Source organism: Ranitomeya imitator, chromosome 5 (genome assembly GCF_032444005.1).
Source record: "Ranitomeya imitator isolate aRanImi1 chromosome 5, aRanImi1.pri, whole genome shotgun sequence".
NCBI lineage: Eukaryota > Metazoa > Chordata > Amphibia > Anura > Dendrobatidae > Ranitomeya > Ranitomeya imitator.
The window spans coordinates 293615369-293642435 of record NC_091286.1 but is presented as its reverse complement, the minus strand read 5'-3'; the positions used below and the strand labels follow the sequence as shown (position 1 = coordinate 293642435).

Genomic DNA, 27067 nt, shown 5'->3' with positions numbered 1-27067 from the left:
TTAGAACATTTTCCAATTTTCAAACTTTTAATTTTTATGCTCTTAAATCAGAGAATCATGTCACACAAAATAGTTAATAACATTTCCCACATGTCTACTTTACATCAGCACAATTTTTGAAACATAATTTTTTTTGTTAGGAAGTTATAAGGGTTAAAAGTTGACCAGCAATTTCTAATTTTTACAACAAAATTTGCAAAACCATTTGTTTTAGGGACCACATTGCATTTGAAGTGACTTTGAGGGGCCTATGTGACAGAAAATACTCAAAAGTGACACCATTCTAAAAACTGCACCCCTCAAGGTGCTCAAAACCACATTCATGAAGTTTATTAACCCTTCAGGCGCTTCATAGAAATTTTTGGAACGTGGAAGGAAAGTATAAACATTTACGGTACTTTTTCTTTCATAAAAATTTTCCTTTTAGACCTACCGTATATACTAGAGTATAAGCCGACCCCCCTAATTTTGCCACAAAAAACTGGGAAAACTTATTGACTCGAGTATAAGCCTAGGGTGGAAATGCAGCATTTACCGGTGAATTTAAAAAATAAAAATAGATCATTATTTCCCCATAGCTGCCATATAGTGCTCTGCACCGTTCATTATTGCCCCATAGCCGTGCCATATAGTGCTCTGCACCGTTCATTATTGCCCCATAGATGTGCCATATAGTGCTCTGCCCTGCTCATATTTCCCCATAGCTGTGCCATATAGTGCTCTGCACCGTTCATATTTCCCCATAGCTGCCATATAGGGCTCTGCACCGTTCATATTGCCCCATAGCTCTGCCATATAGTGCTCTGCACCGTTCATAGTTCCCCATAGCTCTGCCATATAGTGCTCTGCACCGTTCATTATTGCCCTATAGCTGTGCCCCATATAGTGCTCTGCACCGTTCATATTTCCCTATAGCTGTGCCATATAGTGCTCTGCACCGTTCATAGTTCCCCATAACTGTGCCATATAGTGCTCTGCACCGTTCATATTGCCCCATAGCTCTGCCATATAGTGCTCTGCACCGTTCATAGTTCCCCATAGCTCTGCCATATAGTGCTCTGCACTGTTCATTATTGCCCTATAGCTGTGCCTCATATAGTGCTCTGCACCGTTCATAGTTCCCCATAGCTCTGCCATATAGTGCTCTGCTCCGTTCATATTTCCCCATATCTGTGCCCCATATAGTGCTCTGCACCGTTCATTATTGCCCTATAGCTGTGCCCCATATAGTGCTCTGCACCGTTCATATTTCCCCATATCTGTGCCCCATATAGTGCTCTGCACCGTTCATTATTGCCCTATAGCTGTGCACCATATAGTGCTCTGCACCGTTCATATTTCCCCATATCTGTGCCCCATATAGTGCTCTGCACCGTTCATTATTGCCCTATAGCTGTGCCCCATATAGTGCTCTGCACCGTTCATATTTCCCTATAGCTGTGCCTCATATAGTGCTCTGCACCGTTCATATTTCCCCATAGAAAGTTCTGCCATTACCGCTGCTGCTGCTGCTGCAGTAAAAAAAAAAGAAAAGCCATACTCCCCTCTCTTGCTTGCAGCTCCCGGCGTCCGGTCCCGGCGTTTCTCCACTCTGACTGATCAGGCAGAGGGCGCCGCGCACACTATATGCGTCATCACGCCCTCTGACCTGATCAGTCAGAGCGCAGAGACGCCGGGAAGATGGAGCGGCGCCCGGCGGCTGGAACGTGGACAGGTAAATATGCGATACTTACCTGGTCCCGGCGTCCGGCTCCTTCTCCCGGACAGCTGTCTTCGGTGCCACAGCTTCTTCCTCTATCAGCGGTCACCGTTACCGCTGATTAGAGAAATGAATAGGCGGCTCCACCCCTATGGGAGGTGGAGCCGCCTATTCATTTCTCTAATGAGCGGTCCCACGTGACCGCTGACAGGAAGAGCTGCAGGACCCGAAGACAGTGTGACAGGCAGGGGGAGCGCCAGGATCGCTGGAAGCAGGTAAGTATGCCTCAGCGCCCTCACCCGCCGACCCTGCCACCCACCTTGACTCGAGTAAAAGCCGAGATGGGCACTTTCAGCCCAAAAATTTGGGCTGAAAATCTCGGCTTATACTCAAGTATATACGGTATTTTTTTTTTTTTTTTTACTTTCGCATTGGTAACAGGAGAAAATGGACCATACAGTTAGTTGTGCAATTTCTCTCGAGTTGTACAGCCACATATGGGGTATTGCCACATTCAGTAGAAATTGTGGGACAAATTTTGGTGCCATTTTTCACCCATTTCCCAATATGAAAATGTAAAGCTTGGAGCTAACACACAATCTTGGTGGTAAAAATGTGAATTATTTTATCTTTACTGACCAATGGTATAAAGTCTGTGACACACCTGTGGTGTCAATATAATCGCTGCACCCTAGATGAATTCATTGAGAGGTTTAGTTTGTATAATGGGGTCACTTATGGGGGAGTTCTGCTGTGTTGGCACCTCAGGGTCTCTGCTAATGTAACATGGCACCCTCAAACAAATGCAGCAAAATCTACACTGTAATATGGTGTTTTGTTCCTTCTGAGCTTTGCACTATGACTCAAAAGTAGTTTTCAACGACATATGGGGTATCTGTGAACTCAGGACAAATTGCACAACAACTTTGTGGTCTAATTTCTCCTGTTACCCTTGGGAAAATAAAAATTTGGGGGAGAAAAGATCATTTTTGTGGAAAAAATATTTTTTTATTTTCACGGCTCTACGTTATAAACTTCTGTGAAGCACTTGGGAGTTCAAAGTGCTCACCACAAATCTAGATAAGTTCCCTAAGGGGTCTAGTTTCCAAAATGGTGTCACTTGTGTGGGGGTTGCCACTGTTTAGGCACATCAGGGGCTCTCCAAACGCGACATGGCATCCCATCTCAATTCCAGCCAATTCTGCATTGAAAAAGTCAAACGGCGCTCCTTCCCTTTCGAGCTCTGACGTGCGCCCAAACAGTGGTTTACCCCTACATATGGGGTATCGGCGTATTCAGGAGAAATTGCACAACATATTTTATGGTTCATTTTCTCTTTTTACACTTGTGAAAATAAAAAAAACTTGGTTCTGTAGTAAAATGTTTGTAAAAAAAGTTGAAGGGAATCTGTCACCTACTTTTTCGTGTATAAGCTGTGGCCACTGCCATTAGGGGCTTATCTACAGCATTCTGCAATGCTGTAGATAAGCCCCCGATGTAACCTGAAAGATAACAAAAACAAGTTATAGCATACTCACCTGGGGGGCGGTCCGGTGCCGTGCGGTCCAATGGGTGTCGCGGTCCGGGTCCGGTGCCTCCCATCTTCATGCGATGACGTCTTCTTCCTTGCTTCTGTGTTGGCTTATGCACAGGTGTACTTTATCTGCCCTGTTGAGGGCAGAGCAAAGTACTGCAGTGCGCAGGCGGTGGGAAAGGTCCGAGAAGCCCAGCGCCTGCGCACTGCAGTACTTTACACTGCCCTCAACAGGGCAGATAAAGTGCGCCTGCTCAGCAGCCACGACAGAAGCAAGGAGGAGGATGTCATCGCATGAAGATGGGAGGCACCGGACCACCTCCCCAGGTGAGTATAATACAGCTTGTTTTTCTTATCTTTCAGGTTACATTGGGGGACTTATCTACAGCATTACAGAATGCTGTAGATAAGCCCCTGATGGCGGTGGCCGATGCTTATATACGAAAAAGTAGGTGACAGATTCCCTTTAAATGTTATTTTTTTCCTTCCACATTGCTTCTGTTCCTGTGAAGCACGTAAAGGGTTAATAAACTTCTAAACTTCTTGAATGTGGTTTTGAACACCTTGAGGGGTGCAGTTTTTAGAATTGTGTCACTTTTGGGTATTTTCTGTCGTGTACACCCCTCAAAGTGACTTCAAATGTGATGTGGTCCCGTAAAAAAAATGTTTTGTAAATTTTGTTGTAAAAATGAGAAATCACTGGTCAACTTTTAACCCTTATAACGTCCTAACAAAAAAAAAAAATGTTTCCAAAATTGTGCTGATTTAAAGTAGACATGAGGGAAATGTTATTTATTAACTATCTGATTTAAGGGCATACAAATTAAAAGTTTGAAACTTGCTAAATGTTAAACATTTTTGCCATATTTCCATTTTTTTCATAAATAAATGCAAGTCATATCAAAGCAATTTTACAACCATCATGAAGTACAATATGTCGCGAAAAAACAGTCTCAGAATCACCGGGATCCGTTGAAGCGTTCCAGAGTTATAACCTCATAAAGTGACAGTGGTCAGAATTGTAAAAATTGGCCCAGTCATTAAGTAGCAAATTGGCTCTGTCACATCCAATTGTGGAAATTATTATTATTCCAAGATCTATTAATTTAAAGTCAACTTTTGTTCGTGGGAAAACCCTTTTAAGCCCCTGTTAGGCAACTTGAGCGAAATTGATCAGCCACATAAATTTTTTTTGCTACAATTCATTGTTCTAGAGTCCTGGTTGTTCATCTTACAAAGCCGTACCTAGGCATGAGATAATTATTTGCACTTTCCAGCTAAGATCAGTACTCCCCATTCTGTCTAACCGCTTATATGCCACAGGTGCTATAAAACATAACATCTAAGGGGTTAAGTGAACATATCTAGAGCAAACTCTGAAAGCAGCAGTTTCAGGTGGGTGTTAGCTATATAATACAGCCGTGGCCTACCTTGCATGGGGTTAAATGTAGTTGACTTGATAAATCCTTTTTCTAAAATGTTTTACTGTTGACCCATACAGGAAATAATTTGAACTTCTCGGTTAAGAAGGAGGATCCCTCTGAAGAAGACATAAATTCCCTTTCCCTAAATAACCTCGCAGCCCAACTTGACTACAATATTTACATTCACCCAGAAGCACAAGGAAGAGCTGAAGAGCCATCACCCACACAAAATAACAAGAAGAGCCGGTTTGTGTTCTGCAAATTATTTATGTTTTACTATTCTGACAGTTGTACTCGGTATTGTGTTATTTTAGCGCATGTTGTACTCTTCATCACAGGATCCCGATGGGGGATCGACAACTGTAATGGTTGGGGGTTAGGGTTATCTCTAATCCTGACCATTAACCTGATAGATTCCATGGTAAGTAGTAACTGCAGATCTGAGTGGTTAGAGAGAGGGCACTCCCTCCAGCTTAAAAAAAAAACAAAACAAAACATTACACAGCTCCATCAATAGAAAAATGAAAAAATTGAGATAAAACTATCAGCAACACTGAGAAACAATAGGAGGCTTAAATATTTAAAACTGGTGCCAAAGCGTTCAAGAGCCTCCAATTGGCTGTGGTCACAGTCAGTCTTATTCACATTGTATTAAATACAGTAAAGGAAAGGTGTTGGAAAAAATCAAATGAAAAATATAATAAAATAGAAAAAAAACTGTTTATTTACTTTTCGTAGTAAAAAATGTATGTATTATAATTAGTGATGAGTGAACGTGCTCGCCACTACTCGGTACTCGCCCGACTATCACTGTGCTCAGTGTACTAGGCGAGCACCGAGTATTTCCTGGATTATTCAGCGGGAGCTCGGGTCTCTGCCCTGCAATTCTGGCGCTCTTTGACAATGCAGGGATTGGCTGCCATTCACTGTAATGCCGCAGCCATCTTTGTTGTGGGATTACAGTGATTGGCTGACCGCACAGCTTCATCAGGTCTATAAGAGACCTGACGCCGCCCTGCTCGCTGCATTCTGCTCCGGACTTAGCGAGTGTAGGGAGATTTGCTGCCGAGATAGGGTCAGAATCGTCCTTTTAATAGTGTGGGTCTGCTAGTGTTCAGTCCACAGATCCTGAGAAACCAACAGTCCTTTTTAGGGCTAATTAGGGGGTCCTGAGATTGCAGCGCTTGTGCACATATCCACATCAGTGCAAGGCCTGCAGGCACAGTATGTGAGTACATACTGTAGCTCTCACTGCATACCTCCAAAAGCTATATACCTAGCTGCAGTTATCTGTGGCAATTTTTTTTTCTCTGCTTATACCTGCTCATTTTATTCTAAAGGAATCCATACCCCCCTTTTTTCTACAATTGTTTGCTTGGTCATGCTGCAGACTACAGCTAGGTCATTGTAATAGAACTGCTTGCAAAGCTTTGAATTTATTTTTTTTTTGTCCCAGGCATCAGATGTGAGTGCGCCCCAAAAAAATCTGTCCTTTTTTTTTTTTTTTGTACTACCTAATATTTTGTAGTGTCTTACAAAATTTTTGTACACCATTTTTCTGCCCCAAAAATCTGTAGCTGACCCAAAAATATTTAGCTACAGTTGTTATATTTATCACTGTGAGTTATACGCCACACGCATTGCATATCATTGCGCAAAATATCTTTCAATTTTAGTACTCCTTTTTTTTTTCTTTCTGTTTCATGTCCTAGCCAACTTGTTGACACAATTTTGTTGTGCCTAAAAAAAAAAAAAAAAATCAAGGCCACATTTAGTTCAGTCTATTATGTCAGACTGAGGCCTGGTGTATCTGTGGTAGAAAAATCTTTTATTGGCAGGCATATGTTGCATAGTTCTGTCTGCTAGCCTTGTTTTACTCATATTTTTTCTTTTTTCAAAAATTATCAGCAAACATAAAAAAAAAATTATACAGTCTGTTATCTCAGGCTGGAGCCTGGTGTATCTGTGGTGGATAAATCTTTGCTTAGCAGGCATACTGACCACATAATCTTTCTACCAATAAATCCGTTTGTATTGAGGTTTTCAAATATTTCAGTAGTCAATTTAAAATGAGCAAGGCAAGGGCAGGGAAGTGGACGTGAAGCTGATGGTGCATGTAGAGGATGAGGCTGTGGCCAAGCTGAAAGTGAGCCACAGCAAAGACCCACATCTTCGCGCTCGACCTTCCTGTCCCAGTTTATAGGGGACCGCAGCACACCACTATTGAAGCCAGAGTGTGAACCGGTTGTTGGTTGGTGAGCGGATAATTCTTCCAGTCACTTAGCCACCACCACCACCATGTCTTCCACACGGTCAAGTCTGAGTAGCTGTGATTGTGGACCGGATATTACTCACTGTGATCCTCCTTCCTCCCACCATGCCGAGTGCCCTGAGACAACTGATCCCACACTTGGACACTCCGAAGAGCTGTTCCGTTTTCCCTTCAAAGATTCTGGACTCTCGGCCGGTCAACTTGAAGGGGGCCAGATAAGATCGCATGTAGCGATGCCCAAACATTTGAACAGCCACGGTCACACAAAAGCGATGGTGGGAAAGTGTCACAAGAGGTGGACGATGATGAGACACAATTGCCAGAAAGCCAGGAGGAGGAGCAGGTGCGGATGTGGTAGACGAGGTGGTGGATGACATGGTGACTGACCCTACTTCGCAGGAGGACATGCAGAGTGAGGACAGCAGCACACATGGGGAAGGAGGCATATCATCCCAACAGGCAGGAAGAAGCAGTGTGGTGGCCGCAGACAGAAGGCGTGCATCCGTTCCCCGTAACACCAACATGATGGAAGTTGCCATTTAAACTGTTAGAGCTTCCCAAGTCTGGTTATTTTTTAAAGACTCTGCCGATAACCCCAAACAGGCCATTTGCAGCACTTGCCATACCTGCATCAGCAGGGGTAGCAAAACTACCAGCCTGACCACTACCAGCATGATCAGGCACATGGCAGCAAAGCACCCGACTTTGTGAGCCGAAACCTAGGCTCCAGGAACACTGTCTGCAGGTGACAACACTGCTTCTTCCACTGTTTGCGTAGAAGCCTATCCCTGTTCACCGTGCATGTGAAGATGCCTTTGGCCCTGCACCTGTTGTTGCCCACACTCAACCAGCACCATCATCAAGCCCGTCCATGTCCTTGTCCCAGCCCAGCCTTCAGTTGTCTATACCCCAGTCTTTGGAACACAGCCAATGCCCCACAGTCCACAGTACTTAATTCCAACATTTCTTGTCTGCTTGCGCTAGAAATGCTGCCTTTTAGGCTCGTTGAGACGGAAGCTTTCCGCAACCTGATGGCAGCGGCCGTCCCAAGGTACTCCGTCCCCAGTTGCCACTATTTCTCCCGGTGTGCCGTCCCCGCATTACACCAGTATGTGTCCCACAACATTACCTGTGCCCTCAACAATGCTGTTACTGAGAAAGTCCACTTAGCCACGCACACGTTGACAAGTGCTTGTGGGTGGGGACGGCACACTGGGTTAACATAGTGGAATCCGGGACCCAGTCGGACCTTGGGATGGAACACATCCTCCCCACACTGAGGATTGCGGGCCCTATGTCAAACAGGGTTGCCCCCACAGTCTACATCTCCTGCACCTCCTCCTCTTCAGACTCCATCTCTGAAATCAGCACATCAGTCAGAAGCTAGAAGCACTGCCTCAGTCAAGCAGCAACAGGCTGTGCTTAAGCTAATCTGAATAGGTGACAAACCGCACAATGCAGAAGAGTTATGGACAGCGGTGAAAGAGCAGTCAGATATTTGGATGACATCGCTGAACCTACAGCCAGGCATGGTCGTGTGGGACAATGGCCGGAACCTGGTGGCGGCTCTGAGGCAAGATGAGCTCACACACGTACCTTGCCTGGCCCATGTTCTTAACCTCGTGGTTCAACATTTTCTGAAAAGCTACCCGGAGCTGCCGGATCTGCTAGTGAAAGTACGCCGTCTGTCTGACCATTTTAGAAAGTCAGCTACAGCTTCATCCGCCCTTGCCGTGCTTCAGCAGTGTTTGCAGCTTCCGGCTCACCGACTGCATATGTTGGAAAGGATTTGTGAGCAGAAGAAGGCAGTTGTTGACTATCCGCATTAACAAGGCCGTCAATATTCAGTTCAGACTCCACACATAAGACCTCAGGAGTGGACATGGATGTCAGACATATGTACCATCTTCCAGAACTTTGAGGACTGCACCATGATGGTGAGCAGTGATGACGCCATAATTAGCGTCACTATCCCGATTCTCAGCATTCTGAAACCTCTCTTCTCACAATTAAAGAGAATGCATTGCAGGCAGAGCACGAGGACATAGTGCAAGGAACCATACAGGGTGATTACACTCAGCCCAGCTTCATGTCATCGCAACGTGGATTGGTAGACAATGAGGAGGAGGAAGAACAGGAGCTACTTTCATGTGTTATAGATGGTACTACAAGCTCAGCTGTCATAGTCTGTTCAGCGGGGATTGCCTGAGGAGGACAGCATGGTCAGTCGTCCTCTTGGTGAGGAAACGGAAGTCTTACCTGTTAGCAGTCTGGCATGCATGACTGACTTTATGTTGCACTGCTTTAACCGTGACCCTCGCATTATTAAAATTTTCGGTGACACTCATTACTGGTTGGTGACACTTCTAGACCCATGCTACAAGGAGAACTTTCAATCTCTTCTTCCAGAGGCAGACAGGTGTACAAAAATGTTGCTGTACCAGAGGGCACTTGTAGCGGAATTGCTGAAAAAATTCCCATGTGAGAACCCGGGCAGCAGACGTCAGTTTGTTGTACAACCAAGTAGTCCAAGCGAAAGAGACAGAAGTGCAATCCAGCTCAGGCAGAGAAACCATGGCAAAGTTCTGAGACAGTTTTCTCAGACCCTCCCATCGTCCCTGCACAGAGGCAAGGAGTGCTGGCACAAGAAGTGCAATGTTTGGGAAGATGCTGAGGGAGTACCTTGCAGATCGTTCAAACGTCCTCCGTGATTCCTCTGTGCTTTTTAATTTTTGGGTATTCAAGCTGGACACATGGCATGAACTGGCTCTCTGCATTTGAGGTCCTGGGGAAATGTTTGTCAGCCCATGCACTTTTTGTATGGGCATTACATGTCTAGGAGACACACTCCTTTACATTGGGCCAAGTTTGTAATGAGGCCTTCATCAATGTCTCCTCATTCTCCACCACTAGATCACCAGGGTTAACTTGTTCTGTGCTGCTAAAGGCAGTCCAATTTTTTTGGCAAGGGTGTCTATGATGCCCATAGTATAATTTTTAAAATATTTACCCCCCATGGGGAAATGTCTGTCATCCCATGCACTGCGTTTATGGGCATTATAAGTCTAGGAGACCTGCTCCTTTACATTGGGCCTAGTTTTTTTTTATAAGGCCTTCCTCCACCTCCCATCATTTTGTCACTAGAACACCATGGTGAATGTGTTGTATGCCGCTGCAGCCATTCAATTTTTGTGCAAGAGTGTTTTTATGATGCCGTTACCAATTTGAAACCAAAGCAACTGTTACTCCCCCGGGGGAAAATGTTGTAAAAATTAATGAGCTAGTGTATACCTCTACAATAGAAAAATATTGAGATAGTATTATATTTTAATTTATATCCCTGTCTCTGAGCTGTTGCTAGGGACAAAGATATCTTGTTAGACACATTCTGGCTTCATATCTATGAACCTATGTTCGCCCCTCCCTTTTGTTATTTTATTTCATAGATGTATTCACATTTTTTATTTATTTGTTTCATTTCAGTATGATTTATCATTATGTCTCCTCATTCTCCGCCACAGGGTTAACGTGTTCTGTGCTGCTACAGGCAGTCCAATTTTTGACAAGGGTGTCTATGATGCCCTTAAAATATTTTTAACCCCTTCCCGACCTTTGACGCCACGTAGGCGTCATGAAAGTCGGTGCCATTCCGACCCATGACGCCTATGCGGCGTCATGGAAAGATCGCGTCCCTGCAGATCGGGTGAAAGGGTTAACTCCCATTTCACCCGATCTGCAGGGACAGGGGGAGTGGTAGTTTAGCCCAGGGGGGGTGGCTTCACCCCCTCGTGGCTACGATCGCTCTGATTGGCTGTTGAAAGTGAAACTGCCAATCAGAGCGATTTGTAATATTTCACCCATTATAACGGGTGAAATATTACAATCCAGCCATGGCCGATGCTGAAATATCATCGGCCATGGCTGGAAATACTAGTGTGCCCCCACCCCACCCCTCCGATCGCCCCCCCACCCCCCCGATCTGGCCGGTACACTGCTCCGGCTCCCCTCCGTCCAGTGCTCCGCTCCCCCCCGTGCTCGTGTCCGCTCCCCCCGTGCTCCAATCACCCCCCCGTGCTCCAATCACCCCCCCTGCACTCCGATCCACCCCCCCCGTGCTCCGTTCCACCCCCCCGTGCTCCGTTCCAGCCCCCCCGTGCTCCGTTCCACGCCCCCCGCGCTCCGTTCCACCCCTCCCGCGCTCCGATTCCCCCCCCCGTGCTCCGATCCCCCCCCCCGTGGTCCCCCCCCACCCTATCATACTTACCGATCCAGCCGTGGTCCCGTCCGTCTTCTCCCGGGCGCCGCCATCTTCCAAAATGGCGGGCGCATGCGCAGTGCGCCCGCCGAATCTGCCGGCCGGCAGATTCGTTCCAAAGTGCATTTTGATCACTGAGATATAATCTATCTCAGTGATCAAAATAAAAAAAATAATAAATGACCCCCCCCCTTTGTCACCCCCATAGGTAGGGACAATAAAAAAATAAAGAAATTTTTTTTTTTCCACTAATGTTAGAATAGGGTTAGGGGTAGGGTTAGGGTTAGGGGTAGGGTTAGGGTTAGGGGTAGGGTTAGGGGTAGGGGTAGGGTTAGGGTTAGGGGTAGGGTTAGGGGTAGGGTTAGGGGTAGGGTTAGGGCTAGGGTTAGGAATGTGCACACGTATTCTGGTCCTCTGCGGATTTTTCCGCTGCGGATTTGATAAATCCGCAGTGCTAAACCGCTGCGGATTTATGGCGGATTTACCGCGTTTTTTTCTGCGCATTTCACTGCGGTTTTACAATTGCGATTTTCTATTGGAGCAGATGTAAAACCGCTGCGGAATCCGCACAAAGAAGTGACATGCTGCGGAATGTAAACCGCTGCGTTTCCGTGCAGTTTTTCCGCAGCATGTGTACAGCGATTTTTGTTTCCCATAGGTTTACATTGAACTGTACACTCATGGGAAACTGCTGCGGATCCGCAGCGTGTGCACATACCTTTAGAATTAGGCTATGTGCACACGGTGCGGATTTGGCTGCGGATCCGCAGCAGTGTTCCATCAGGTTTACAGTACCATGTAAACATATGAAAAACCAAATCCGCTGTGCCCATGGTGCGGAAAATACCGCGCGGGAACGCTGCGTTGTATTTTCCGCAGCATGTCAATTCTTTGTGCGGATTCCGCAGCGTTTTACACCTGTTCCTCAATAGGAATCCGCAGGTGAAATCCGCACAAAAAACACTGGAAATCCGCGGAAAATCCACAGGTAAAACACAGTGCCTTTTACCCGCAGATTTTTCAAAAATGGTGCGGAAATATCTCACATGAATCCGCAACGTGGGCACATAGCCTTAGGGTTGTGGTTAGGGTTAGGGGTGTGTTGGGGTTAGTGTTGTGGTTAGGGGTGTGTTGGGGTTAGTGTTGTGGTTAGGGGTGTGTTGGGGTTAGGGTTGTGATTAGGATTATGGCTACAGTTGGGATTAGGGTTAGGGGTGTGTTGGGGTTAGTGTTGGAGGTAGAATTGAGGGGTTACCACTGTTTAGGCACATCAGGGGTCTCCAAACGCAACATGGCGCCACCATTGATTCCAGCCAATCTCGTATTCAAAAAGTCAAATGGTGCTCCCTCACTTCCGAGCCCTGATGTGTGCCCAAACAGTGGTTTACCCCCACATATGGGGTACCAGCATACTCAGGACAAACTGCGCAACAATTACTGGGGTCCAATTTCTCCTGTTACCCTTGTGAATCTAAAAAAATGCTTGCTAAAACATAATTTTTGAGGAAAGAAAAATGATTTTTTATTTTCACGGCTCTGCGTTGTAAACGTCTGTGAAGCACTTGGGGGTTCAAAGTGCTCACCACATATCTAGATAAGTTCCTTGGGGGGTCTAGTTTCTAAAATGGGGTCACTTGTGGGGGGTCTCTACTGTTTAGGCACACCAGGGGCTCTGCAAACGCAACGTGACACCCGCAGACCATTCCATCAAAGTCTGCATTTCAAAAGTCACTACTTCCCTTCTGAGCCCCGACGTGTGCCCAAACAGTGGTTTACCCCCACATATGGGGTATCAGCGTACTCAGGAGAAACTGGACAACAACTTTTGGGGTCCAATTTCTCCTGTAACCCTTGGGAAAATAAAAAATTCTGGGCTAAATAATTATTTTTGAGGAAAGAAAACGTATTTATTATTTTCACGGCTCTGCATTATAAACTTCTATGAAGCACTTGGGGGTTCAAAGTGCTCACCACACATCTAGATAAGTTCCTTTGGGGGTCTAGTTTCCAAAATGGGGTCACTTGTGGGGGGTTTCTACTGTTAAGCCACATCAGGGGCTCTGCAAACGCAACGTGACGCCCACAGAGCATTCCATCAAAGTCTGCATTTCAAAACGTCACTACTTCACTTCCGAGCCCCGGCATGTGCCCAAACAGTGATTTACCCCCACATATGGGGTATCAGCATACTCAGGAGAAACTGGACAACAACTTTTGGGGTCAAATTTCTCCTGTTACCCTTGGGAAAATAAAAAATTGCAGGCTAAAAGATCATTTTTGAGAAAATAATTTTTTTTTTTATTTTCATGGCTCTGCGTTATAAACTTCTGTGAAGCACTTGGGGGTTCAAAGTCCTCACCACACATCTAGATTAGTTCCTTTGGGGGTCTAGTTTCCAAAATGGTGTCATTTCTGGGGGATCTCCAATGTTTAAGCACACAGGGGCTCTCCAAACGTGACATGGTGTCCGCTAATGATTGGAGCTAATTTTCCATTTAAAAAGCCAAATGGCATGCCATCCCTTCCGAGCCCTGCCGTGCGCCCAAACAGTGGTTTACCCCCACATATGGGGTATCAGCGTACTCAGGACAAACTGGACAACAATATTTGGGGTCCAATTTCTCCCATTATCCTTGGCAAAATAGGAAATTCCAGGCTAAAAAATCATTTTTGAGGAAAGAAAAATTATTTTTTATTTTCATGGCTCTGCGTTATAAACTTCTGTGAAGCACCTGGGGGTTTAAAGTGCTCAATATGCATCTAGATAAGTTCCTTGGGGGGTCTAGTTTCCAAAATGGGGTCACTTGTGGGGGAGCTCCAATGTTTAGGCACACAGGGGGCTCTCCAAACGCGACATGGTGTCCGCTAACAATTGGAGCTAATTTTCCATTCAAAAAGTCAAATGGCGCGCCTTCCCTTCCGAGCCCTGCCGTGTGCCCAAACAGTGGTTTACCCCCACATATGAGGTATCGGCGTACTCGGGAGAAATTGCCCAACAAATTTTATGATCCATTTTATCCTACTGCCCATGTGAAAATGAAAAAATTGAGGCGAAAATAATTTTTTTGTGAAAAAAAAGTACTTTTTCATTTTTACAGATCAATTTGTGAAGCACCTGAGGGTTTAAAGTGCTCACTAGGCATCTAAATAAGTTCCTTGGGGGGTCTAGTTTCCAAAATGGGGTCACTTGTGGGGGAGCGCCAATGTTTAGGCACACAGGAGCTATCCAAACGCGACATGGTGTCCGCTAACGATGGAAATAATTTTTCATTCAAAAAGTCAAATGGCGCTCCTTCCCTTCCGAGCCTTACCATGTGCCCAAACAGTGGTTTACCCCCACATGTGAGGTATTGGTGTACTCAGGAGAAATTGCCCAACACATTTTAGGATCCATTTTATCCTGTTGCCCATGTGAAAATGAAAAAATTGAGGCTAAAAGAATTTTTTTGTGAAAAAAAAGTACTTTTTCATTTTTACGGATCAATTTGTGAAGCACCTGGGGGTTCAAAGTGCTCACTATGCATCTAGATAAGTTCCTTGGGGCGTCTAGTTTCCAAAATGGGGTCATTTGTGGGGGAGCTCCAATTTTTAGGCACACGGGGGCTCTCCAAACGTGACATGGTGTCCGCTAAAGAGTGGAGCCAATTTTTGATTCAAAAAGTCAAATGGCGCTCCTTCCCTTCCAAGCCCTGCCGTGCGCCCAAACAGTGGTTTACCCCCACATATGAGGTATCAGCGTACTCAGGACAAATTGGACAACAACTTTCGTGGTTCAGTTTCTCCTTTTACCATTGGGAAAATAAAAAAATTGTTGCTAAAAGATAATTTTTGTGACTAAAAAGTTAAATGTTCATTTTTTCCTTCCATGTTGCTTCTGCTGCTGTGAAGCACCTGAAGGGTTAATAAACTTCTTGAATGTGGTTTTGAGTACCTTGAGGGGTGCAGTTTTTAGAATGGTGTCACTTTTGGGTATTTTCAGCCATATAGACCCCTCAAACTGACTTCAAATGTGAGGTGGTCCCTAAAAAAAATGGTTTTGTAAATTTCGTTGTAAAAATGACAAATCGCTGGTCAAATTTTAACCCTTATAACTTCCTAACAAAAAAAAATTTTGTTTCCAAAATTGTGCTGATGTAAAGTAAACATGTGGGAAATGTTATTTATTAACTATTTTGTGTCACATATCTCTCTGGTTTAACAGAATAAAAATTCAAAATGTGAAAATTGCGAAATTTTCAAAATTTTCGCCAAATTTCCGTGTTTATCACAAATAAATGCAGAATTTATTGACCTAAATTTACCACTAACATGAAGCCCAATATGTCACGAAAAAACAATCTCAGAACCGCTAGGATCCGTTGAAGCGTTCCTGAGTTATTACCTCATAAAGGGACACTGGTCAGAATTGCAAAAAACGGCAAGGTCTTTAAGGTCAAAATAGGCTGGGTCTTGAAGGGGTTAAAAAGGTACCCCCACGGGGAAATGTTTGTCAGCCCATTCACTTCGTGTATGGGCGTTACAAGTCTAGGAGACCCGTTCCTTAACATTGGGCCTAGTTTTTAATTGTGCTAGTTGGGCAGGGGAGTCTACAGGTCCTTCTCAAAAAATTAGCATATAGTGTTAAATTTCATTATTTACCATAATGTAATGATTACAATTAAACTTTCATATATTATAGATTCATTATCCACCAACTTAAATTTGTCAGGTCTTTTATTGTTTTAATACTGATGATTTTGGCATACAACTCCTGATAACCCAAGAAACCTGTCTCAATAAATTAGCATATTTCACCCATCCAATCAAATAAAAGTGTTTTTTAATAACAAACAAAAAAAACATCAAATAATAATGTTCAGTTATGCACTCAATACTTGGTCGGGAATCCTTTGGCAGAAATGACTGCTTCAATGCGGCGTGGCATGGAGGCAATCAGCCTGTGACACTGCTGAGATGTTATGGAGGCCCAGGATGCTTCAATAGCGGCCTTAAGCTCATCCAGAGTGTTGGGTCTTGCGTCTCTCAACTTTCTCTTCACAATATCCCACAGATTCTCTATGGGGTTCAGGTCAGGAGAGTTGGCAGGCCAATTGAGCACAGTAATACCATGGTCAGTAAACCATTTACCAGTGGTTTTGGCACTGTGAGCAGGTGCCAGGTCGTGCTGAAAAATGAAATCTTCATCTCCATAAAGCATTTCAGCCGATGGAAGCATGAAGTGCTCCAAAATCTCCTGATAGCTAGCTGCATTGACCCTGCCCTTGATGAAACACAGTGGACCAACACCAGCAGCTGACATGGCACCCCACACCATCACTGACTGTGGGTACTTGACACTGGACTTCAGGCATTTTGGCATTTCCTTCTCCCCAGTCTTCCTCCAGACTCTGGCACCTTGATTTCCAAATGACATGCAAAATTTGCTTTCATCAGAAAAAAGTACTTGGGACCACTTAGCAACAGTCCAGTGCTGCTTCTCTGTAGCCCAGGTCAGGCGCCTCTGCCGCTGTTTATGGTTCAAAAGTGGCTTTACCTGGGGAATGCGGCACCTGTAACCCATTTCCTGCACACGCCTGTGCACGGTGGCTCTGGATGTTTCCACACCAGACTCAGTCCACTGCTTCCTCAGGTTCCCCAAGGTCTGGAATCGGTCCTTCTCCACAATCTTCCTCAGGGTCCGGTCTCCTCTTCTCGTTGTACAGCGTTTTCTGCCACATTGTTTCCTTCCAACAGACTTACCATTGAGGTGCCTTGATACAGCACTCTGGGAACAGCCTATTTGTTGAGAAATTTCTTTCTGGGTCTTACCCTCTTGCTTGAGGGTGTCAATGATGGCCTTCTTGACATCTGTCAGGTCGCTAGTCTTACCCATGATGGGGGTTTTGAGTAATGAACCAGGCAGGGAGTTTATAAAAGCCTCAGGTATCTTTTGCATGTGTTTAGAGTTAATTAGTTGATTCAGAAGATTAGGGTAATATGTCGTTTAGAGAACCTTTTCTTGATATGCTAATTTATTGAGACAGGTTTTTTGGGTTATCAGGAGTTGTATGCCAAAATCATAAGTATTAAAACAATAAAAGACCTGACAAATTTAAGTTGGTGGATAATGAATCTATAATATATGAAAGTTTAATTGTAATCATTACATTATGGTAAATAATGAAATTTAACACTATATGCTAATTTTTTGAGAAGGACCTGTATGTGCACATATCCACATCACTGCAAGGCTTGCAGGCACTGTATGTGAGTCTATAGATCTTCCTGCATACATCAAAAGGCTCTATTACTGTCTGCTGCTGCGTATTTTATATATACCTAGCTGCAGTTATCCATGGCAATTTTTTTATGTTATACCTGCTCATTTTATTATAAAGCAATCCATAGCCCCCTTTTTTTCTACATTTATTTGCTTGGTCACGCTGCAGACTACAACCAGGTCATTGCAATACAAGAGCGTGAAAATATAATTTTTTTACTATTTTTTTTTTCCCTTGGTCCCAGTCATCAGATGTGAGTGCGCCAAAAAATCTGCCCTTTTTTTTGTACGATCTAATATTTTGTAGTGTCTTACGACATTTTTGGACACCATTTTGCTGCCCCCAAAATGTGTAGCTGGCCCAAAAATATTTAGCTGCAGTTGTTATATTTATCACTGTGAGTTGTACACCACACGCATCACATATCTTTTCGCGAAATATCTTACAATTTTAGTACTACAATTTTTTGGGGGTTGTAATAGCCAACTTTTGGACACAATTTTGGTGTGCCCAAAAAAAATCAAGGCCACATTTTGATCAGTCTGTTATCTCTGGCTGATGCCTGTTCTATCGATGTCAAAATCCTTGCTTTGCAGGCATACCTTGCATTGCTCTGTCTGCTAGCCTTGGTCTACTCAGTATTTATTGTTTTACAAAATTACAAAAAAACCTTAAAGAAAATGTACACAGCCTGTTATCTCCGTCAGACGCCTGCTGTATCTGTGGTGTCCAAATCTTTGCTTTGCAGGCATACATTGTATTTTTTGGTTTGCTAGCCTTGGTCTACTCATTATTTTTTCTTTAAAAAATATTTTTTTTAAAATTAACTGTTATCTCTGTCAGATGCTCGGTGTATCTGTGGTCTCCAACTACTTGCTTTTCAGGCATACTGATCACATATAATTTTTCACCAAATAAATCCATTTGTATTGAGCTTTTAAAAAATTTCAGTTGTCTATTTAGAATGAGCAAGGCAAGGGACGGGGAAGTGGAAGTGATGCTGATGGTACATCGCACCTGGTACATTCCAGGTGCGATGATCAAGGATGTGACCGATAGGATACCAAAGCTCTTCAGCTCCAAGGACGTCCACCCATTTCTTCTGATACATGTTGGCACCAATGACACGGCAAGGAAGGACCTACCGACAATCTGCAAGGACTTTGAAGAGTTGGGGAAGAAAGTAAAGGAACTGGATGCACAGGTAGTTTTTTCTTCTATCCTTCCAGTAGACGGGCATGGCACCAGGAGATGGAACAGGATCCTTGATGCAAACAACTGGCTAAGACGATGGTGCAGACAACAAGGATTTGGATTCCTGGACCACGGTGTGAATTACTGGTATGATGGACTCCTCGCCAGAGACGGACTACACCTCAACAAACCTGGGAAACACACATTCGCCAGAAGACTCGCTACACTCATCAGGAGGGCGTTAAACTAGAAGAAGAGGGGACGGGAAGAAAAACATTAGACTCGAACAAAGACGACCCAGGAAAACATACTCAGAAGGGAGGTAAGAACATTTCTAAAACAATCCACAGTGAGGAGATTGGAACAAAACAAAATCCTCTAAACTGCATGCTCGCAAACGCCAGAAGCCTGACAAACAAGATGGAAGAACTAGAAGCAGAAATATCTACAGGTAACTTTGACATAGTGGGAATAACCGAGACATGGTTAGATGAAAGCTATGACTGGGCAGTTAACTTACAGGGTTACAGTCTGTTTAGAAAGGATCGTAAAAATCGGAGAGGAGGAGGGGTTTGTCTCTATGTAAAGTCTTGTCTAAAGTCCACTTTAAGGGAGGATATTAGCGAAGGGAATGAGGATGTCGAGTCCATATGGGTTGAAATTCATGGAGGGAAAAATGGTAACAAAATTCTCATTGGGGTCTGTTACAAACCCCCAAATATAACAGAAAGCATGGAAAGTCTACTTCTAAAGCAGATAGATGAAGCTGCAACCCATAATGAGGTCCTGGTTATGGGGGACTTTAACTACCCGGATATTAACTGGGAAACAGAAACCTGTGAAACCCATAAAGGCAACAGGTTTCTGCTAATAACCAAGAAAAATTATCTTTCACAATTGGTGCAGAATCCAACCAGAGGAGCAGCACTTTTAGACCTAATACTATCTAATAGACCTGACAGAATAACAAATCTGCAGGTGGTTGGGCATTTAGGAAATAGCGACCACAATATTGTGCAGTTTCACCTGTCTTTCACTAGGGGGACTTGTCAGGGAGTCACAAAAACATTGAACTTTAGGAAGGCAAAGTTTGACCAGCTTAGAGATGCCCTTAATCTGGTAGACTGGGACAATATCCTCAGAAATGAGAATACAGATAATAAATGGGAAATGTTTAAGAACATCTTAAATAGGCAGTGTAAGCGGTTTATACCTTGTGGGAATAAAAGGACTAGAAATAGGAAAAACCCAATGTGGCTAAACAAAGAAGTAAGACAGGCAATTAACAGTAAAAAGAAAGCATTTGCACTACTAAAGCAGGATGGCACCATTGAAGCTCTAAAAAACTATAGGGAGAAAAATACTTTATCTAAAAAACTAATTAAAGCTGCCAAAAAGGAAACAGAGAAGCACATTGCTAAGGAGAGTAAAACTAATCCCAAACTGTTCTTCAACTATATCAATAGTAAAAGAATAAAAACTGAAAATGTAGGCCCCTTAAAAAATAGTGAGGAAAGAATGGTTGTAGATGACGAGGAAAAAGCTAACATATTAAACACCTTCTTCTCCACGGTATTCACGGTGGAAAATGAAATGCTAGGTGAAATCCCAAGAAACAATGAAAACCCTATATTAAGGGTCACCAATCTAACCCAAGAAGAGGTGCGAAACCGGCTAAATAAGATTAAAATAGATAAATCTCCGGGTCCGGATGGCATACACCCACGAGTACTAAGAGAACTAAGTAATGTAATAGATAAACCATTATTTCTTATTTTTAGTGACTCTATAGCGACAGGGTCTGTTCCGCAGGACTGGCGCATAGCAAATGTGGTGCCAATATTCAAAAAGGGCTCTAAAAGTGAACCTGGAAATTATAGGCCAGTAAGTCTAACCTCTATTGTTGGTAAAATATTTGAAGGGTTTCTGAGGGATGTTATTCTGGATTATCTCAATGAGAATAACTGTTTAACTCCATATCAGCATGGGTTTATGAGAAATCGCTCCTGTCAAACCAATCTAATCAGTTTTTATGAAGAGGTAAGCTATAGACTGGACCACGGTGAGTCATTGGACGTGGTATATCTCGATTTTTCCAAAGCGTTTGATACCGTGCCGCACAAGAGGTTGGTACACAAAATGAGAATGCTTGGTCTGGGGGAAAATGTGTGTAAATGGGTTAGTAACTGGCTTAGTGATAGAAAGCAGAGGGTGGTTATAAATGGTATAGTCTCTAACTGGGTCGCTGTGACCAGTGGGGTACCGCAGGGGTCAGTATTGGGACCTGTTCTCTTCAACATATTCATTAATGATCTGGTAGAAGGTTTACACAGTAAAATATCGATATTTGCAGATGATACAAAACTATGTAAAGCAGTTAATACAAGAGAAGATAGTATTCTGCTACAGATGGATCTGGATAAGTTGGAAACTTGGGCTGAAAGGTGGCAGATGAGGTTTAACAATGATAAATGTAAGGTTATACACATGGGAAGAGGGAATCAATATCACCATTACACACTGAACGGGAAACCACTGGGTAAATCTGACAGGGAGAAGGACTTGGGGATCCTAGTTAATGATAAACTTACCTGGAGCAGCCAGTGCCAGGCAGCAGCTGCCAAGGCAAACAGGATCATGGGGTGCATTAAAAGAGGTCTGGATACACATGATGAGAGCATTATACTGCCTCTGTACAAATCCCTAGTTAGACCGCACATGGAGTACTGTGTCCAGTTTTGGGCACCGGTGCTCAGGAAGGATATAATGGAACTAGAGAGAGTACAAAGGAGGGCAACAAAATTAATAAAGGGGATGGGAGAACTACAATACCCAGATAGATTAGCGAAATTAGGATTATTTAGTCTAGAAAAAAGACGACTGAGGGGCGATCTAATAACCATGTATAAGTATATAAGGGGACAATACAAATATCTCGCTGAGGATCTGTTTATACCAAGGAAGGTGACGGGCACAAGGGGGCATTCTTTGCGTCTGGAGGAGAGAAGGTTTTTCCACCAACATAGAAGAGGATTCTTTACTGTTAGGGCAGTGAGAATCTGGAATTGCTTGCCTGAGGAGGTGGTGATGGCGAACTCAGTCGAGGGGTTCAAGAGAGGCCTGGATGTCTTCCTGGAGCAGAACAATATTGTATCATACAGTTATTAGGTTCTGTAGAAGGACGTAGATCTGGGTATTTATTATGATGGAATATAGGCTGAACTGGATGGACAAATGTCTTTTTTCGGCCTTACTAACTATGTTACTATGTTACTATGTTACATGCAGAGGACGAGGCCGTGGCCAAGCTGAAAGTGGGCCACAACAAAGACCCACTTGTTCGCACTCGACCGTTCTGTCCCAGTTTCTAGAGGACAGTAGCACACCACTATTGAAGCCAGAGCAGTGTGAAACGGTTGTTGGTTTGATAGCGGATAATGCTTCCAGTCACTTAGACACCACCATGTATTCCACACAGTCTTTCCATTTTCCCTATCTCTGGACCATCCTCTTATGACCTAGTGTATGCCTCTCCAATCTAAAAATATTGAAATACTATTATATTTTTATTTATATCCCTGTCTCTGAGATGTTGCTAGGGCCCAACATATCTTGTTGGACACATTCTGGCTTCATATGTTTCAACCTGTGTGCTCCCCTCCCTTTTGTTATTTTCTTTCATAGGTGGATTCACATCCTTTATTCATTTTTTGGATTTCAGAATGATTGATCGTTCATTATGTCTTCTCATTCTCCGCCACCAGATCACCAGGGTTAACGGGTTCTGTGCTGCTTCAGCCAGTCAAATTTTTGACAAGGGTGTCTATAATTGCCCATAAATTATTTTTAATAATCTTACTTCCCCAGGGGGAAATGTTTGTCAGCCCATGCACTTAGTGTATGGGCATTGTGAGTCTAGGAGACACACTCCTTTAACCTTCGTCCGGCTGAGTAGGTACAATTGTAACTATTCCGTTTTAAAATTGCAATAATTTTTTTTTCCGAAAAGCTGTAAAGGGCTGAATATTCATGACATCTCTGCAGTTTTGGTCCAGAATATATTGGCCAAATTTCAATAAAATATATATGAAGGTACAATTGTACCTCTGCAGCCTGTTAACATTGTAAAATTATGCAGCCTGACGAAGGTTAAATTGGGCCAAGTTTTTAATGAGGCCTTCCTGAACGTCTCCTCATCCACCGCGAAAACATCACCAGGGTTAACGTGTTTCGTGCTGCTACAGCCAGTTACATTTTTGGCAAAGGTGTCTATGATGCCCAGAAATATTTTTTTTAATAATTTACCCCACATGGGGAAATGTTTGTCTGCCCATGCACTTAGTGTATGGGCTTTATGAGTCTAGGAGACCTGCTCCTTTGTAATGGGAAATGTTTTTCATGAGGCTCTCCTCCATGATTCTTCCAAGCGGGATTGTGTTGCATGCAAATTTGGGTCAAGGCGGCCCTTGCATTCAATATATAAGGAAACAGTATGGCATGACCAACTGAAGAATGTGAAGCGGGTTTTCCTGTGGCTGTCCAGTACGTGGGTTCAAAGGCTTATTGGGGTGCATATCACTTGGTAGCAGGGCAGGCCTTGCAGTCAATACATAAGAAAACAGTATGGGATTACAAAATGAATAATGTTTAGTGTATGTTCCTGTGTCCATCCAGTACCTGGGTTCAAAGGCTTATTGGGGTGCATATGACTTGATAGCAGGAAAGGCCTTGCATTCAATGTAGCTTTTTTTCAGGAGGCCCTCCTGTACCTCTTGTGAAAGGGGTATTGGGGTGCGTTGTAATTCTTGGCAGCCCAGCCCAGGGCTGCCACTAGAAATTTTGGGGCCCCATACTGGCAAAATTTTCGGGGCCCCCTTGAAACTCCGCCCAGGCTCCACCCCAGCCCCGCCTCCATGCTCCACCCCTCGAACTGTTCACAGTCCCACCGCTCTCTCTTGGAAAATCTCCACTTCTCACCTATCACACATTGACAGTTCCCATCACCAGATCACACATATAGCTGGCAGCTTTTGTTTTGGCCAATAGATTTTTTAAGCCGCCACCATAACACGGTAGACACTTTTGGCCGGGCCCTACTCTGCTGTAACCTATTAAATATTTGTTAAAATATGCAATACAATTTAGGTATATTTTTATTTATTTTTTCAATTTTTAAAATTACCTATAATACTACATACAAGGAACAAATACCACAGCACTATGACCAGATGACATATTACCACCACAGTGATCGAGTAATATAAAATACAAGGAACAAATACCGCTACACCATGACCAGACCGCATATTACCACCAATGACTGAATACTACAATACTGATCAGTAATAAAAAAAAAACCCACAATACTATCACCATCAGTGCCATTATACACAGGAGATCTGTAATTAGTAAGCAGTGTCTGTGTACAGGTAATACAGTGATCACTGGAGACATTGTACACAGGACCTCTGTGTATAGTATACAGTGTATAGTGTCAGCGTATAGGTAACACTGACTCACCAGTGACATCTCTAGGTGAAGTCCTTCATCTTTCATCCAGCACAGACCGCCATCACTTTATCCAGCCAGGACTCGTCTCTGCAGGAAATAACACATTACTTAATTTTCCCAGCCTCTACATTACACCACATGAAGAAAAAGAGGCGACATAGTGTCACTCTACACAGTAACAGGACCGCCCCCCATTTAAAACAGTATACTAAAAAAATAAAATAAATACATCACTGCAATAATAATATCCCTTAATTAGCCCCTATGGTAATATTCGCCATCCTAGCCCCCGTGTGTCTCATTTCAGGCTCCAGCCATATGTTCTCCCATCCTGCCCTCATGAGTATCCATTCTGCCCCATATGATCTCCCCATCCTGCCCCATATGATCTCCCCATCTGTCTCCAATCCTGCCCCATCTGTCTCCATTCTGCCCCATCTGTGTCCAGCACTCTGCCCCATCTGTTTCCAATCCTGCCCCATCTGTGTCCAGCACTCTGCCCCATCTGTGTCCAGCACTCTGCCCCATCTGTGTCCAATCCTGCCCCATCTGTGTCCAGCACTCTGCCCCATCTGTTTCCAATCCTGCCCCATCTGTGTCCAGCACTCTGCCCCATCTGTTTCCAATCCTGCCCCATCTGTGTCCAGCACTCTGCCCCATCTGTGTCCAATCCTGCCCCATCTGTGTCCAGCACTCTGCCCCATCTGTTTCTAATCCTGCCCCATCTGTGTCCAGCACTCTGCCCCATCTGTTTCCAATCCTGCCCCATCTGTGTCCAGCACTCTGCCCCATCTGTGTCCAGCACTCTGCCCCATCTGTGTCCAGCACTCTGCCCCATCTGTTTCCAGCACTCTGCCCCATCTGTTTCCAGCACTGTGCCCCATCTGTTTCCAATCCTGCCCCATCTGTGTCCAGCACTCTGCCCCATCTGTGTCCAATCCTGCCCCATCTGTGTCCAGCACTCTGCCCCATCTGTTTCTAATCCTGCCCCATCTGTGTCCAGCACTCTGCCCCATCTGTTTCCAATCCTGCCCCATCTGTGTCCAGCACTCTGCCCCATCAGTTTCCAATCCTGCCCCATCTGTGTCCAGCACTCTGCCCCATCTGTGTCCAGCACTCTGCCCCATCTGTGTCCAGCACTCTGCCCCATCTGTGTCCAGCACTCTGCCCCATCTGTGTCCAGCACTCTGCCCCATCTGTGTCCAGCACTCTGCCCCATCTGTGTCCAGCACTCTGCCCCATCTGTGTCCAGCACTCTGCCCCATCTGTGTCCAGCACTCTGCCCCATCTGTGTCCAGCACTCTGCCCCATCTGTGTCCAGCACTCTGCCCCATCTGTTTCCAATCCTGCCCCATCTGTGTCCAGCACTCTGCCCCATCTGTGTCCAATCCTGCCTCATCTGTGTCCAGCACTCTGCCCCATCTGTGTCCAGCACTCTGCCCCATCTGTTTCCAATCCTGCCCCATCTGTGTCCAGCACTCTGCCCCATCTGTGTCCAGCACTCTGCCCCATCTGTGTCCAGCACTCTGCCCCATCTGTTTCCAGCACTCTGCCCCATCTGTTTCCAGCACTGTGCCCCATCTGTTTCCAATCCTGCCCCATCTGTGTCCAGCACTCTGCCCCATCTGTGTCCAATCCTGCCCCATCTGTGTCCAGCACTCTGCCCCATCTGTTTCTAATCCTGCCCCATCTGTGTCCAGCACTCTGCCCCATCTGTTTCCAATCCTGCCCCATCTGTGTCCAGCACTCTGCCCCATCAGTTTCCAATCCTGCCCCATCTGTGTCCAGCACTCTGCCCCATCTGTGTCCAGCACTCTGCCCCATCTGTGTCCAGCACTCTGCCCCATCTGTGTCCAGCACTCTGCCCCATCTGTGTCCAGCACTCTGCCCCATCTGTGTCCAGCACTCTGCCCCATCTGTGTCCAGCACTCTGCCCCATCTGTGTCCAGCACTCTGCCCCATCTGTGTCCAGCACTCTGCCCCATCTGTGTCCAGCACTCTGCCCCATCTGTTTCCAATCCTGCCCCATCTGTGTCCAGCACTCTGCCCCATCTGTGTCCAATCCTGCCTCATCTGTGTCCAGCACTTTGCCCCATCTGTGTCCAGCACTCTGCCCCATCTGTGTGCAATCCTGCCCCATCTGTGTCCAGCACTCTGCCCCATCTGTGTCCAATCCTGCCCCATCTGTGTCCAGCACTCTGCCCCATCTGTGTCCAGTGTTCTTCCCTGGGCCCCCCGGATCGCCGCTCTCAAGGGAAAAAAAAAAAAAAAGTTCTTCTTACCTGGCCGTGCTCCTGTCTCCACGCAGCTGCAGCGTGCACTCGCCGGCGACTGACAATGATGTCAGACGCCGGCGACATGCACGCACGCTGCGGCTTACGTCAGCTGCCAGCCTCAGATTGGCTGGCGGCTGTTAACTATTGACGTGCAGGCCCGCGCCCGCACGTCAATAGCTTTAAACAGCTGCAGCGTCGGCGCTAAGGGCCCAGTTAGCCTGCGGCTGCCGGTAGGGGCCCGGTGAGCAGATGGGGTCCGATGCAGGCCCCCTCTGCCCACCGGCCCCCATACGCCAGTCACGGCCGTCATGCCCTGATGACGGCCCAGGCCCAGCCACTCACTGCATAGGCAATAACAGCATAGGAGACCCACTGTTTAGTAATGGCCCTTTAAGAATATTAATGCCACCTGATGCCCCTCTAAAAATAGGTTTTGTGACTTTGAATCCCTCCTTCGTACATGAAACAAGATGTGTCTGCTTATGTGTCACACAACACATGGCCAGCTAGGGTTGTTAAATGTTACAATGACATTTCCCAGTGGATGCATTTGTATTGGTTGAAAGCAATGTTAAAGATGAAAAACGCATCAAAAACGCTGTGTGTGAACAAAGGCCAAGTGGTGGAGGAACGTTTTGATCT

The 27067-nt window shown here is 45.0% G+C and overlaps 1 protein-coding gene across 5 annotated transcripts in view; it reads left to right on the top strand.

Moving 5' to 3' along the window:
- The window catches only part of ARMC2 (armadillo repeat containing 2), a 303914-nt gene that overhangs the window by 104397 nt on the left and 172450 nt on the right, over positions 1 to 27067 (top strand). For all 5 annotated transcript variants that reach the window (XM_069726243.1, XM_069726248.1, XM_069726244.1 and 2 more), the window contains one exon: positions 4735 to 4903. In XM_069726243.1, the coding sequence (XP_069582344.1) occupies positions 4735 to 4903 (169 nt within the window). The remainder of the gene's footprint in view (positions 1 to 4734; positions 4904 to 27067) is intronic.